This window comes from Pinus tabuliformis, chromosome 1_2 (genome assembly GCF_031772625.1).
Source record: "Pinus tabuliformis cultivar Carrire ecotype Pingquan chromosome 1_2, CPIR1, whole genome shotgun sequence".
Taxonomy (NCBI): Eukaryota; Viridiplantae; Streptophyta; class Pinopsida; order Pinales; family Pinaceae; genus Pinus; species Pinus tabuliformis.
This window is the reverse complement of record NC_142298.1, coordinates 1,343,846,134-1,343,863,046: the sequence shown is the minus strand read 5'-3', so window position 1 is coordinate 1,343,863,046 and position 16,913 is coordinate 1,343,846,134. Positions and strand designations below refer to the sequence as shown.

Below are 16,913 nucleotides of genomic sequence, written 5' to 3'. Positions count from 1 at the left end.
GAACCAACAGATGCAGCAACATACAATGCCTTATCTCAATAAGAAAGAGATTTATTAAGGGACAACATGAAGGAAGATTCAAAAGCTTTTGTTTATATTTTCCAAGCAGTTCATGAAAGTATTTTCCCAAGGGTTGCAGTAGCAATGAAGTCCAAGCAAGCATGGGACACCCTCCAGACAGTCTACCAAGGCATGAAAAAATTCACGACAGCAAAGATGCAAATGTTGAGGAGAGATTTTGAAACACTTTGTATGAAAGAGTTTGAGAATATAGACTCATTTTTTACACATGTAAGTGGGTTGGTTACTCAAATCAGGTCTCATGATGAGACACTTGAGGAAAGAAGAATAGTTGAGAAAGTTTTGAGAAGTTTGCCAGCAAGGTTTAAGTCCATTGTTGTGGCCATAGAAGAGACAACAGGATCTCTCACAGTTTTCAGTGGATGAGCTTAATGCATCATTAATTTCTCATGAACATAGACTGAATAAAACAATAGGCTCCTCATTGGAGCATGCCTTCTAGACACAAGTATCATTTGGTCAAGTTCGAGGCAGAGGAAGATCATATGCTAGAGGAAGAGGAAGAAGCCCACACAGAGGTGGAAGAATCAACCCTTCAAGCTCAAATGGAAGAGACAGTAATCAAAATCCAAGTCAAGGCCCAAGCCAAAATCAAGCACAAGGTGACAGGCATGATAAATATCAAGTTCAATGTCATTACTGTAAGAAGTATGGTCATTATGGAAATGAATGTAGAAAGAAGCAATATGATATTAGTAACAGACCAAGTGTAAATTTCACAAGAGAGAATCAGAACCATGATAGCATGTTTTTATCTTGTAATGTAGCGCAAGAAAAAGAGAGTGATATATGGTATCTAGATTCAGGGTGTAGCAACCACATGTGAGGAAACATAGAAATGTTTTTTGATCTAGATGAAAGTGTGAAATCTGAAGTGACATTAGGGAAAAATATAAAATTCTATGTCATGGGAAAAGGAGAGTTAATATCCTAACAAAGAAGGGGGAGAAGAAATACATCTCAGATGTTTACTTTGTCCCCGGTCTGAAACATAATCTCATGAGCATTGGACAGCTCATGCAGAAAGGCTACAATGTCTTCTTCAAAAATGACGTGTGCCTCCAAGAAGACAGTTGATTGCAAAGGTTTAGATGAAAAACAACAGAATGTTTCCCCTAAAAATAATATCATATTTGCAAAAAGAAAGTGCACAAGCACAACTATTTATGAACTCACAAGAAGATGGAAGAAAAGAAGCAGCTGTCACACAAGTAAACTTTCAAGCGGAGGTAAAAGATGAAAACTAGTTATGGCATTTGAGATTTGGACATCTCAACTTTGGAGGTTTGAATTTGCTGCATAGGAAAGACATGGTTAAGGGTCTACCACTCATGGAAAAACCAGACAGCTTATGTGAAGGATGTATCTTGGGCAAGCAACATAGAGAGACATTTCCAATAGGAAAGTCAGTAAGGGCAAAGGCACCTTTGGAGATTGTCCACTCAAATTTATGTGGACCAAATGCAGACACCATCAATTGTTGGCAGTCACTATGTATTGACCTACATAGATGACTACACAAGGAAGACATGTGTCTTTGTCCTAAAACAAAAAAGTGAAGTGTTTGAGTGCTTTCGCCAATACAAGGCTCTTGTTGGAAAGCAAAGTGGGTACTACATCAAAGTCGTCAAGACTGACAGAGGTGGCGAATATATCTCAAATGATTTCCTTCGATTTGGTAGGGAGCATGGAATTCAAAAGAAATTTACAACAAGGTATACACCTCAGCAAAATGGTGTGGCAGAAAGGAAGAATAGGACCATTATGGAGATGGCAAGGAGTATGTTGAAGGAAAATCATTTTCCAGATGAAGATTGGGTTGAAGCTATCACTTGTGCAGCATATATCTTGAATAGATGTCCAACCAAAAGCATCCAGAACATTGTTTCTAAAGAGGTATGGAGTGCAAGAAAGAAAAATGTCACTCACATGAGAGTTTTTGGATGTTTGGCGTATGCACATGTCCTAGATGAGTTAAGGAAGAAGTTGGACAACAAGGGGGAGAAATGTATATTTTTGGATACAGTGATGAATCAAAGGCATACAAGCTCTACAATCCATCAACCAAGAAGGTCATAATCAGCAGAGATGTGCAGTTCATAGAAGAGGAAGCATTGGATGGAAGTTTAGAGAAGACAATCAATGTCAAAGCATGTATACCACATGAGGACAGAGAAGAATTAACAGCAGCAAGTAATTCGTCAACATTGACTCCCTCTACTCCTATTAAAGCGCAACAAAGCAGGCAACATGCAACACCGTCAACAAATAATAGGGTAGTTTCACGCAGCCAAGCAAGTGCTTCTCCAAGCACACCGCAAAGCGCAGCACCAAGTGACATGTCAAGGTCACAACTCTTAATAATTATTTACTTTAACATTTAAAATATTTTCTTGCCTTCAACCTGATAAGTTCAGATAAACACAAATAGAAAACGATTTTTGGTTAGGTCTCTTATAGATTTGTTTCTTCAATCAGTCATAAGCAAATCTTATTATGTTACATGTATCATATTTATGTTAACTATCCACATTTGTTTCTTCAATTGACCATAGAACTTAGCCCTGCAGTCGGGTCTTGGACATGCTCTCTTCACATATAGAATTGAGCATTTCTCACTTGAAAATATTGAATAACAATATTCCTGCATAGCTAAAGTTGTGGAAGGATATTTGTTTGACATTATGCAAATATTCCCACGGAGCCAAAGTCGAGGGGAAATAGTTACTTGACCTTATATATACTTCTAATTCTAGATTTCATCTTAATCCATTCCCTTAAAAAGTATAATATTGCTATTGAAACATAAGATTAATCTTTCTTCTCCTCATTAGAGGGCCCTTAATTATTCCCATTGTTCTCTATGATTTAATACCAGGATGGAGCATTCAAGATAATGATACCCATGACGACATGGCAAAGAACCTTACTTTCTCATACATGAAAGCCTCTTTAAGCTCTCCTACTACCTCACTCATGCTGGGCCTCCTAGATGATGCATCCTCAACACATCTGAGCGCTAGTTTGGCAACAATAGTGATTGATTTCATGTCATATTTTCCGTCCATATTCTTGTCTATGATTTTCACCATTTTTCCAGGGGTTTCATTGATGGCCACATAGTCTTTCACCTGTGATGATGTGAAAATATAATTATTCATACACACACTTAAAATGAAAGCGTATGTGGTAAATAAATTACAAATAAATTCCTTACCCATGTCAAGAGATTAATCTCTTCCTGAGGTAGAGTCACATCGATGGGTTTATCCTGCATATAATTTATAATAAAACCACACCAAAACTATATACATCGCTCTTTTGAGTGAATTGTTGAGTCATATAATACCTGTAAGAATATCCAACAATAAAAATGAAATTTCTGTGGCCCTTAATACTTGATCGAATTCCTGGGGCATCAAAAATAAATTTTCAAAGAGAAATGCAAGTTATATGTGTCATTCCAGGTATCCGATAGTTCCCATCACTGTATCCTCTATAGGAGCCTTCTGATCCATTGTCATCATCGACAAACCGAAATCGGACAGTTTTCCATTCAAATTGTTGTCGAGAAGGATGTTAGCAATCTTCACATTCCTGTGAATTATCATTGGAGTGCAACACATGTGCAGGTATTGCAGTGCTTCACATAGAAACAGAAATGGGGGAATATGGTTAATCACGATTTCTCTTATTTAGTTGTATTCAAACACACAAAATTAAACAGCTTTTACACTACAAAAATGTAGTGTGATCTTTTTTTTTTAATATAAATTACCCTCAGCCACATCGAATGCTATTTTGGTAGACAAGAATGTCATCATACCAAGGGTTAGTAGTGTCGATAAGATAGATAGCTTCATTTGGAAGAGGATCGTGGGATATCTCATTAGGATCGACAATGGGAAGGTCTGACAAAAGTTTGGCAAAGACTAAGGAGTTCTTCACCTTGGCATCAGTGAAAACCAAATCGAATTATTGAATGATCACAATCCATTTCGAATATTTTCCTCCAATTACTTGACGAGACAAAATGTGTCTCATGGGATTCTCCAAGGTGATGACAGTAGTCTATCGCAACAGTATGTAGTGTCGAAATTGGTTGAAATCAAGATGACTGCCAATGACAGCTTTTCCACATGTGAATATCTGAGTTTGGGCCCAGCCAGGCCTTTCAACAGATAATAGATCACATGTTCACTCCGCTCATCAGGAGTTTGAACCAAGACCATTCCAAGAGAGGATGGCGAGGTTGCCAGATATAGAAGAAAGTCGCGGCCATAGTTGGGAGCGCTAAGGAGTGGGGCTCATATAAGTGACTTTTCCAAGGCATCAAATGATCGTTGAGCTTGATCATCCCACTGATACAACACTCCCTTCTTGAGTAGGTGAAAAAATCCTTTCGTCAACTCAACATAATTTACGATGAACCATTGTAAAAAAAATTCTTTCCTTTGAAAACATTGGAGCTGCAGAATGGATTGTGGTTCGAGAAATTGAGTAATTGACTTTAACTTATTGGGATCAACCCTAATCCCATACTTGGATACAATGAATCCAAGTAAGTGTCCAGACTCGACAAAGAAAATGCATTTATGAGAGGTCTAGATGTATGTTATAAAACCGGCACCTAAGAAAGATGCCTCTTAAATGGTTTAGGTGTTGCGTTCGTTGCTTGGAATGGGCTGGAAGGTCATGCAAGTAAGCTTGAACGAGATGCCTGATATCATTAAATTTTTAGTCCATGGCTCTTTGAAAAGTTTCTCCAACATTCTTTAAACCGAATGAGAGTTTTTGATAAGAAGGCGGTTTTGTGCTAGTATTTGGGTTTTATAACAATTTGTTTGTAACCTGAGAATCCATCCATGAATGAAAATGATTCAAAACAAGCATATTCATCGATGATTTGATCGATGAACAGTGTCTGATAATTATCCTTGGGACACATGGTGTTCAAGTCTCGATAGTCGACACATACGCTGATTGTTTCTTGTTTCCTATCGATAGGAACCATATTGGAAACCCATTTCGTTAAAGGGACAGGATAAATGAAACCAACATGTAACAACTTTTCTACCTCGTTTTTTATGGCTGCCATTTTGTGGGGATGGACTGGTCGAAGCCTTTAACAGACAGGTTTAGCATTGTCGTAAATCTTGATCTCATGCTCGACAATAGATGGATCTATGCCGAGCATTTCCTCGTAAGACTAGGCGAATACATCAGAGAATTCCGTAAAAAGGTAGGTGAAGCTTGCAATTTCCTCAGGATTGCAATCTTCTCTAATCTGGATATTTTCCACGAAGCCTGTCATGACAGAAATATCGATGAGCAATGTCTTTGAAATATTGCCCATTTTTCCTTCCGCATCCAAAGTAGTCGTATTCAGTGAGGGAATGATTTCTGGTATGTGAGGTGACAGGATTTGAAGAGGCATCATGTCCAAATCAGATATCGAAACATGATGGGGTGAGTCCTCCCAGGGTCTCTCTTCTAAACTCATGATTTAATTTAATAGCTTCGTCCGTAGGTAGGACTTGATTGAGTGGATTGAAAGGAGCAGTTATGGGAGGGGCAGTGGTACTGTTGGTCGTAACCAAAGTGACTGGAGATTCGGATGTATATTGAATGGATTGGTAGGCCAATTCAGCTAGTGACAGCGGCATTTGTTCTCTGTAAGTGTCAATGTTTGAAGGAGCCGGTAGGATCCATGGATTAGTCTGTTCATGAGGAATGGATGAAATCATATTGACCATCTGTGAAACCTTGGGGGAAACAACCCATCAGGGAAGAATCCTTCAGTAGACCAGTACCGATACTAACGTAAGAGTCAAGTACACCACCTACTAGGGGTACATATGCACTTGGTAATGGGGAATAATCATGGGTGCAAAAAGACAGCTGGTCCATTATGACTACTTTTCGATCCAATGAAAATAGGATGATGCGAAAGACAGTAGACACAATGGTCGTCATGGCATACGTCTAATTGCGACCCAACAAGAGATTATCTACGACTTATATGTCCACCGTTACTGTTTTCCCATACAAGGTGATGGGGTAGCTAGCTAGGTAACCTTTTGGGATGAAAGTGTGGCCATTAAAAGCTTTAAGGGAATTCGATAGTGGGGATAGGGTTGGAGAACCAAAAATGAGCCAACATGAAGCTGACATGATGCAGGTAGAAGCACCTTCATCGATGACTGTTGTATGTATACCTTTACCTTTCGAAAAGATTTTCACCTGAAATGAAAGCTGGTGGGAAAGGAGAGGTTTACACTTTTTCATGTCGAAAATTGCAAGCATGGAATCATGTGTGTCAGTACCACCAATAGCCAAAAGCAAAGCTTTCCTTTGTACTGGACATGTTTGTAATACTTCAAGCACCGACATAGTCGATGGCACTTGCACCAAGTCTTCTACAATGTTGTAGTTTTGGGCGACATGTGTAGATGTATTCTGTGTTGTGCATCGAAGTGCCCCTTTAGGGGGCAAAATCACAAGGTCAGCAACCGGACTTTCGATATGCAAATCGATAGGTGGCAACAGGTTTTGACTTGAGGAAGGTTCCTCTCCATGTGCCACAGGAGCTCCATAGGATTTGTCTCTTGTTTGTAGATCTACCATTTCAAAGGTGTAAATGGTAGAGGTTCCTTCACCAGCTGAAGGATGTTGTGAACCACCATTTCCCCCTTGCGGGGGTTGGGGTTGGTTTGAAATAAGGTTTTGTTGCTATTGAGTGGGGAAAGGATTATTCAGGACAGCGGGGGTCCTACCAGTATCCTTTTTACCAATGAAATCTGTGCATTCCTGAAGACACGGGCAGCGATAGGTCATGTGGCCTTTAGCATAAATTTTGCAAGGGAATCTGGCAGGTTTATCCTTTCCATCGTCAGGAAGCACAACAACCTTCCGCTTTGGGTTTTGCTACTTTGTTGACTGCTTCTTAGAAGGAGCGGCCTTTTTCTTATCCTTCTTGTTCTTACCACCGGGTTGTTGTGTAGACTGCACAAAGTTTATCGCGGTGGTAGGAAGAGTAGTCAATTTGGTAGAGGGGTCCACTGACATCTAGGAAATGTGACCATTGAGTTGTTTTACAGTAGCCCTGGAGGTTGTGCCAATAATTCCATCGGTGTGCGCTCTGGGGTGCTGAGTAGCGGGAGCATTAAATTTGCGAGGGGCATTAAGGATTACATCGTAAAGAGTGCTAGACTACGAATATATCAGATCTAAGTGTTGGGCACGACGTATGGATTGGTCTTCTATGACCGCACCACCTAAGGAAAAATCCTTAGCGATTTGGGGGAGTAGAGATTTGTAGAACTAGTCCGCTAAGAGACAGTTTGGGAGGGGAGCTTTGACTAACCTCCGCCTACGTCTCCATTCACGTATATGATCAGAGATGTGGGTGATGGTATCCTGACGTAATGAGGAGTTCCAACCCAGTCTCATATCAGATGGGTAGCTAGAAGTGCTTTAAGAATTCCATCAGTAGAGCGTCAAAGGTATTGACTGATGTGCCTGGTAACTCGATGTACCACTTGGTTGCATTGCCAGTAAGGGTGCGGGAAAAATGACGTAATTAGATACTATCATCCACCATGGAGTTAGAAACACACCAAAGATGATAGGTGGTGATATGGGTACCTGGACCCTCCCCTTGTTTCCCTTCGAACTTAGGGATGTATATCGGTATTTTATGCAGGATTGGCGGCCAGAGTAAGTTATGAAAGATGGGGTCATTTGTAAGTTTGTACAAGTCAGGGATATCCAACGTTGCCAAGAAAGGCAGATTGTGTGATGCCCCCGAATTGAACCAAGGCGATGACATATAACTTGAGGACCCTTGCAGTCCTCCCATTGTTTGATTCCCAATATTATACATAGGTTGCGTGGTATAATAGTTGCCTTGGGGTATGGCATTGTAATGTGGATTTCCCTGGGGATTGTGATGTTGGGGTATAGAATTGCCCCCAGGATAAGAAGTTCCCCCTTGACTCATTTGAGGTTGTGAGTAGGGTGTCCCCATGGATTGGTTGAGACCTCCTTAAGGATTCCCACCCGCCAGAGAACTAACCATATGTCCTTGACTAGCATAAGGGGTGTTCATGTCAATCAATGATTGACCATGCATGCCTGAAAACGGAGGGGGAACTGTTACGTTTCCGGATGGTATATGTATATTGGGAGTGCCCCCAGATATTTGAATCTGGGGGTTAGAACTATACAATGGATGCCAACCATATTTTTGGTTGAATGGACCCCCGCTAACTGTGCTATATTGAGTGTTATAAGGAGCGTTGTATGTAGCACTTGTCGAAGGTATAGAGTTTGACACTTGTGGAAGTCCTTAAGAGTATGGCCACTAAGGATACCTCAAATCATATAAACTACTAGGGGGGACATAGTCACAAATAGTACGCTATGTGGGTAGGATACCTGAGTCCCCGAATCAGCTCCGAAATCCCTGAAGGGATCCCCAATACACAGAATACCCAAAGAAGTTGTAATAGAAGGTGGGCTACCTTCAATTATAGTCCGATGTTGTCTCATATTTAGCTCCGCTTTTACTGGAGTGGTCCCGGTAGTATGAGTGCAGAAGGAATTTTCTCTCTTTTAATGAAACTAGTTTTGGCTTCTGATCTTGGGTAGTTTACTCACACTACCTATCCCAAGATCCTAGCCTGAACTAATGTTTGTTTGCTCCAGAAAGAGTTACTGATTGATTTTAGGTAGATTTTATGTGTACTTTTTTAGTGTCTTCGGTAGGGGTGTTGACATATGATATTTGGTGGGACTCTCACTCAAAATCATGCAAAAGGCAATGCTTGAAAATATTCAATTCGATGAAATAGGATGTATTCTACAAGGGAGTTTCTTCCATACATCCATATTTGTTCCATGCGTCCTAGTCATTATAACACTAGCATAACCCACAAAAAAATTTCAATGCTTTCTAACAACTATTTGAAACCAAATAAAGCAGATTTTAACTAGCTACGCAAAAGAATGAATGATTTTTTTTTATTATTTTTCCTTTATAAAAACTTTTAAGAAAGAAAAAAACTATTTCCTAAAAAAAAAATTCTTTCAGGACACAGATCTTTCTAACAAAATATAGCTGCAGATCCTTTATCAGTCCATGAGTAGCTTTCCCATCCCCTTTGAGGTTACAAACACAGCTCCATGTCAAAATTTGGGTGACTAATGCTCTGTGCCAGAGGCCACAAAGAGTTACTAGAGGTACTAACACATTGTTTGTGCATACATAAATCTTTATAAATCTCTATTTACTCTGCTAACCTGTGTTAGTGTGGGAAAATACTTCAAAACAAGGATTTGGGGATCAGATTGAGGGCTGAATATATGAAGGAAGAATGCTACAAGGCCTTGATGGGTCAAAAAAGGAATGAAAAAGTATAGGAAGGTCTAGAAGGAGGAGGAAACTAGGAACTTTCCGGGTGAACTGAGAACTAATGTATAGTCCCCCGCAAAGTTGCCAATTCTACTATACGATAAAGTGCATGGTGTATGGAGAATGGAGATACCCTCAAAGGTCTTCCTGGGACCTTTGGAAGACTGTAAGATTATCTACAACTATCAAAAAGCTACATGCATGTCCATAAACAATAACTAACTATCAAAGTAAGATAGATTCATTACCTCAAGCCTCCATGTATGTTTGCTGGAGAGAACAATGCAGCTAGGTGGAAGTCCCCTGAGCCAACTCTAGATCAAGTCCTGCACATAGAAGATACAATCATAATCACATCAAACAACCTTGATAATTAATACATGAATATATAAAAGACATCTAGTTACACATAACTAAGCTACTCATGCTAAAAGGGAATGGACAAACAAATAAATGAATGATAGTACCAACATCATAGAGTAGACAATACAATTGCAGTTCTATATTAATGTTGGAAGAGTGATTACAACCATCTGTTGCATCAACCTTGCCTTACCCCTCCAACTCCTCTCTCTCTCTCCCTTCTTACCAAATTCTTATGATTAGATTTGAGACTATGCTCGACAATCAAGTAAGTTATCCTTTCAAATGATCTAACCTCTATCACCATAGCCCTAGCTCTACTTATGTAGCATTCGAGTTAGGGTTTCCAAGTTCCTCCATGGATTTATTTAGTCAAAAGCGATGATGTTGCCATGATTTTGAGCTCTTTCCCATTTGTCTCCTTCATTAATATTAGAAATCACTCAAATAGGTTGAACTCTAGATGTTTCCTTACTTTTCTCAGTAGATTTAGGAGGGAATATAGAGATATTTATGAGTCAATTTGCTACTTTTGCCTCTAGATTATCATTAGGATCCACTAACGCTATTCCCGAACTAGCAAGTAGAGTTAGTAGGGTCACTAATGCTCCCTTAGGCTTACAGAGAAGCTTTATAAAGCATGTTTTCGGTTTATAGACAACATTAGTGTGGAAACACGGCCTATGATTTTGGCTATTGCTTCAGCCATCATGTCTTTCTCCTCTGAGTTGATGAGAAGGTCATTTTGCTGTATAATAACTATTAACAATTCCTTTGGAAGGTATCCATGCATTCGACTTCATTTGATGAACTTCTACTCCTATGGTGCATGCATACAATAATACTATGACAAACTATTCCCACAACATATTTCCCAATTCCCTTGTTACCACATACATCCCTTTTAGATTTAAATTCTTATAATGTCATCTCTTCAATTTCAAATCAGAAATCCCACATTTCTATTTTTTATTTTTTATTTGTTAAAGAGAGTAACTTATGTATCTATTCAGGAATTGGAGAGAAATTAACATAAAAGTAGATGAAACCACAGAAAACTCATAACAAAAATAATTCAAACAAGTATAACCAACATGAACTCGGGAATCGAACACCACCACCCAACCAAGAACTAATTTCCTCTAGTTCACCCCTAAGCATAGAATTCTTGCCCAAGATTCAACAAGCTCTTGTTGATACCTTCCATGGGTATTTAATTGCCTTCTTTCATGATAAGGTTTCCTTTCGCGGCGTCCCATTTCTATGGATCTTTCTATCCACTTGCCTAGGCTTTTCCCATAAAAGCTCGCTTTTCTCTCCCATAATGTTTGTATTTTTTTTCCAAGCTTAGCATCTTTCTCCACCTAAGAAACTTAATGGATATTTATCTCCCATCCATTAAGCTTCCCTTGAATTTGATATAATTATTATCATGAAAGAATTATTTATTCCCATTCACCAATGTGGTTTTGTTTGGAAAGAGTCTCATCTCTAGGTGTCTCATTCCCAAGTACATACACTCTATTTATTTATTTATTAGAAATTATTCATTAACTCATTGTTCCCATATTTTCCATGGCTTTTCCACCATTCTCTCCCCAAAAAAGATTAAGTATTGAAAGGATATTATGTTCTCCCCTCTTTAATTAACACCATCCTTGGTGTTTGTGATCCAATGTCTCTTTTCCCTAAATCTTGCTAGATAGAATTATGCAACTTTGCTTTGCATTCCCAAATAGATGCTTTGGGAATAAAATATTTCTTTGTACTTCAGCCTGGATAAGATCCCTTCCATATCTAGATATGAAGGAGTTCGCTCCACCTGTATCCTTCTAGTGCTACCTGTAACATTTGTTCAAGGCACCAATGTGAGAGTTGTCATTTACACATTCTGAAGTATTGCTACACAAAAATGGAATATTATGAGCTTTAGTCTAACTACAATTTTTTTACCTTTTCCACAATTTAACCCAGGTTTCCCATTTTAACTTCCCTTTAATTTCTAATAGCAAAAATAAGAATGCTCCTTTTTCTAGATTGTATGTACTCGTGTTCAACACTTGCTTCGTGCAATTCCTTTGCAGTTAACATCTCAAATCACATGCATTTTAGGAATCAAAATGTCAGTAACTTTAATATATATATCATAAAGCTACCATAAATCCTTTTCATTTCCTTTTCTTTTGTTCACAATTGTATTCAATGTTATGAATATATACTTTATCATAAAACTCAAAAGAGGAACTTTACATATTACCTTCAGGGAATTCATAGTAATTACTCAACTATTGTTTCAGTTCATTTATCAATATGCATCTAGTATGGTAGCTTACTTCTTTTAGTTTTATGCTTCAAGTGGACTTAATCAAGTATGTTGAAGATATTTTATTACATATTTCCATGCCCTTCCAGAACTCGTTGAAGATGTAAGGCTACTAACAACCTAGATACCTAAGGAGTATCTTAGTATATTTGATCTTCATGGTTAATTATAAAAACTATTTTCCTTACACCATGAAGTCGTTCACTCAATGATCTATGCTTCCACACATAGTACATTCGTGTCACTATTCTTCTCTATTCTAGACTTCTATGTTCTTACGTGCCTCTATTTTCATTTTCTAATTAGGTTTTTCTTCCTTTATCTGGGTTGTACCCTTTTACTTATTTTTATTTAACTTCTTGACTATTTGATTGGCCATTCAGTTGATCTAATGGCACCAGTATTACCGTTTCTAGTGATTTACGATATTTTTTTATCACACTAACACATATGTGGTTATCCAAATTTCTATAATGTATGAGCTTCCACATATATATTTTGAATAATCCCTTCGCAAACCAATTGGGACCCCATATCCCTATTCATATGGTGGGTTCTCTAGGAAACATTTCTAACCAACTACACCTCTATCCCAATATTTAACATATGTTCATCGTTACTAATGAATATCCTTTCTACTTTTCACAGCCCGAAATGACCTTACATATTCAAATTTGTCTGGGTTACAACATTTCTGTAATAAATATAATTCAGATTATGTTCATAATTTGTAATTCAATGTGATTGAATCTTACTTATTACCCAATTATGTATCCAAAACTAGCTACCAGTCAAAATTCCTGCTTTAAAAACAGGTTTGGTGGGATACTATATGCTATGTGCATTTCATCTACTCCCGAAAACTACTAATACATAGTTGAACAAGATCAGTAGCAACATAGCATTACCATATATGATGTTTGTATGACCATTCATCCAGTTTTATGACCATTGATATATGTGTCCCTCAAATAATGAATGGTGCTTTACATCTTGCATATAAATGGGTAACCATCATCAAAGTACTATCCTTAGAATCCTATAAGGTATATACGATTGCATTAATTGTACTCTTTATTCTTTAAGCCAATTCTGTGGTTGTTATCTTATCATCAAAGGAATTTTTAATGAAGCTTAGTTATTTCGACCTTTGTTTTTATCTTGATGATTCATGTATCTGCTCTAATTATTATGCATTCACGGCAATTTCTAGTTCTCATTTTCCTTAGAGAAGCATTTTTAACCCCCTTTTCTCCTTAGAATGTGGGTTTTTCTGTAGTACATGTTACCAATTTAGGTGACTCTATCACTTGTTTAACCTTATGTATCTCACACCACCTATCTTAAGTCGATCTTCTCAGTACTACTCGGGATTGTAGTTGATAATAACCCTGGCATGTACACATGCCTTTGGGTCAAATTAGACCACAAACTCCAAAATATACTACAGGAACACAACTTCCTTAGTTGGAGTGCCCAACAATGGTGTTTCAATCCTTGCACAATTCAGCCTTTACTAGCATAAAAAGTGGTTCATATCATCATATTAGACATGCCCTTAGTTGGGTTGGACAATAATGGTTATTACCTATAGGTTTTGTATCACAACGATAAGAATTTTTTCGTGCATCATGCATCAAACTACTTCTAAAATTGAGAACATGTGTGAATTATGCTTTTGTTCCAATCCAACATATATCTCTCTTTTGTTCTCTGTTTCTTTTAGTACCAAAGTGAAATAGCCAATTAATAATGAAGAGATCCATACTCCGTACCTATTCGAATGTGTATTCTCAATTAAGCATTGGTGGCAAGGATTTCCACCCTGTCTCTTTAATAATGCTAATAGCTTCTAGAATGAGGCTTTTCATATTGAATGTAACCCTATTAGCATAGGGACAATGCAACGATATTGTACAGTTAGCGAGGAAGTTATGGATTCAGCATTATTCAAGTTTATGTTACCCTTTAATTATCAATTTTCACTTTGCATTCTCAAATTCAAACTTCCAATAAAACTTTAAGGCTTTATAAATAAAATAGTCAGCAAACTAGTAGAATACATACCTCCATCTATAACTGGATCAATCGCACTGGGGTAGGCTAGTAATACAATGGACATTACTTGGAATTTTATATTCTTTTTTGTGTCTTCGATATCCTCAGAATACATGTTATGTTTATATTAAGTTTAATATTTTGATTCATCATTAATTTTATACAGACAACTAGTAAATAACAATTTTCTCGAAGATTGGTATAGCACCCTGATCTTAAGCATTTCCATCACTATTAATAACCTAGTTATTCCAGTCAATGATAATGTTTGAACATTATATTGTGATGCTAATCTTCGCTATATAGCAACATCTATGATGTGTTGCTGAATTGATAAACTGTACATATCTAGTTCAATGGCTAGTAACAATACTACTTTCTTCCTGTTAGGTCCGAGATTTGAACCTAGGGCTCTAATACCATCTATCACATACTAAGGGTTAGCACAAATTTCTCACATACCAACTCACATTAAAATCACATCATTGTTATCTCTCTCTCTCTCTCTCTCTCTCTCTCTCTCTCTATATATATATATATATATTTAATGTATCCAAGCATTGTACTGTGGAGATGAACAGTCTAGTTAACACCATGGGTATATTTACTACACTTACCATTCTAATATTAGATAATTGTCTCTCACCTTCTCTTTTATAATTATGAATTCAATGATATTCTTGGTATGATTGGGTTTAGTGTTCAATTTGGAAGGGGTGTTCTAGGGTCACAATTCCTCTTGTTGGGCTACCATTATAAACATTGAGGTTATGGAACTTAACAATGGAAAAGAAGTGCCCCATAGACTTTGGGGATGAAAACAACCTAATACCCCACCCTTATTCTCTTAATTATTTTTTCCTAAAATTTATCCTCTCCTCCCTGGTTTGGGTTTTTACCCTTAGTTATATTCAGGTGCAGTCCATGTTATTTTGTTATCCCTTTATTTAAATTCATACAACGTGACTAGGGTTCATCCTTATGTTAATGCATTTTATGGGGATCTAATGGCATCTATTTTCTTGCATGACCTATCGCTTCTTTATATCCACCACACATCTCTGACCACGTGATCGGGTACCACGACCCTGTAGTTTCCGCATTCACCAAGGAGATGAGCCATCTATGGTTTAGATCACCAAGATCGAATCAACGATGTACATTTACTTCGAAAACCCTAAACTCTAGTGTTGGCCTCCATTCACCTATTTGGCTTTTGGTTTCACTATGTAAGAGGGAGGGTTTGGAATTCTTGCTCTTTGTTGACGCTCTCAGTTGCGTAACCATTTCATTACTCTATATGACCACATGGTTACATCCCGAAGTGATTCCAGTCCTCTCCTGGTCTATCCTATGTATTACTCTCTTTAGGATAGAATTGTGGTTATATTTGGAGTGGCAATACGATATCTGTAACTCTCCCTCAACCAGGTAATTCAGCTAAAATCTATTAGGTCTATGAGTTTTATTTTTTTACTTCACCCCCTTTTTTTCTTTAAGTTCTAACTCGTTACTATTCCTCTTTTGACATGTATGCAGAGGACTGGATCTCCAAGTTTTGCATGAAATCCATCCTTTCAACATGAATGCGTCTCTGCATTTCGGCTCACAGTAAGAAGCGTTTTTCTCACGAACATGTGTTTCAACTAAGTTTTTTTCCAAGAATGCTCACAGTTTTCCTAATTCCTATCTTCTTGCTCTTACTATCTTGTCTAGACACACTATTCTAACATTTGCAGGCTTTTTAGTCATCACCCCTGTTTCAGGTCTTTATATGCCCTTCTCGCATTCCTTATTCAATTTATTTTATCGTCATTTAAGATATTTATTTTACTAACGCCTCTTCCCCTGTGGTGGACTATGTCGCAAGTATTTCATTTGCCATTTCTTTTGTCTAGTTGCAGCTCCATTATGTCATTGCTCCTGAAAGGGCGAACCCTGATACGTTCCTCTCCTCTCTCCAGGTTGGTTACGCAATGTTTGCCTCCTTTTGCGAGTTCCTTGTTCACCAGTTGAACCAAACATTTTAGAACATTAAAGAGAAATTGGGATTATTTACAATTTTTGAACGAGGGTGTCCATAGTGCCCCTAGATTGTTTGTTTTCTAGTTCATGATTACTGGACTCCTTTCGACAGTTGGCTACATGCCCTTACTCAGGGGTTTAGCCATTCATGGCTGGTAGACAGTATAGTTTATTGAAAATGCCTCTTAAGTAGGTTGTACATTTAATCTATCTATTTACTATTTCAATATTATGAATCACTATCATTATGAATTTACTCCTATTTCTTTCATGTTGTTACTTCCATGCACTTGTCCATTATGTGTTGGTTTTTTCATAAATTTCTTTTGTTACAATGTTTTGTTTATGTGGAGGTATTTAGCTGTAATTTTCTCTCTCATCTCTCTTTATCTATTGTCCCTTACAACCACTAACAACTTTGATGGTATTCCGATCATGCATTCCCTTAAGAGATGACCATACGTCAATTTTATGAGTAATCGGTTTCAATACTATTTTATATTTTGCGCAATGAATGGCTTATCATGCTATACTATAGTATAGAATGTCTACCTATTTATTTTCGCTTGTTGGTTAATCTATAACCATATGTTTTTTGTATAGTGATTTATACGCATACTTGAGGAATGGCTAGTCTATCTTTTGTTA

General features: G+C 37.6%; 1 protein-coding gene and 1 long non-coding RNA gene across 2 annotated transcripts; one reads left to right on the top strand and one right to left on the bottom strand.

The window, feature by feature from the left end:
• Window positions 1-2,969: 2,969 nt before the first annotated feature.
• On the bottom strand, window positions 2,970-3,692 carry LOC149211201 (putative serine/threonine-protein kinase PIX13). Its single transcript, XM_089399212.1, has 3 exons — window positions 3,570-3,692; window positions 3,299-3,352; window positions 2,970-3,212 (listed from the first exon to the last, which is right to left on the bottom strand). Exons 1-3 carry the CDS (start codon window positions 3,690-3,692, stop codon window positions 2,970-2,972), a joined length of 420 nt encoding a protein of 139 aa, XP_089255338.1.
• Window positions 3,693-15,454: 11,762 nt separating this feature from the next.
• Window positions 15,455-16,453, top strand: LOC149211200 (uncharacterized). The gene is made up of 3 exons (XR_016252338.1): window positions 15,455-15,671; window positions 15,780-15,851; window positions 16,205-16,453. It is a non-coding gene; the product is annotated as an uncharacterized LOC149211200 (long non-coding RNA).
• Window positions 16,454-16,913: the final 460 nt, after the last annotated feature.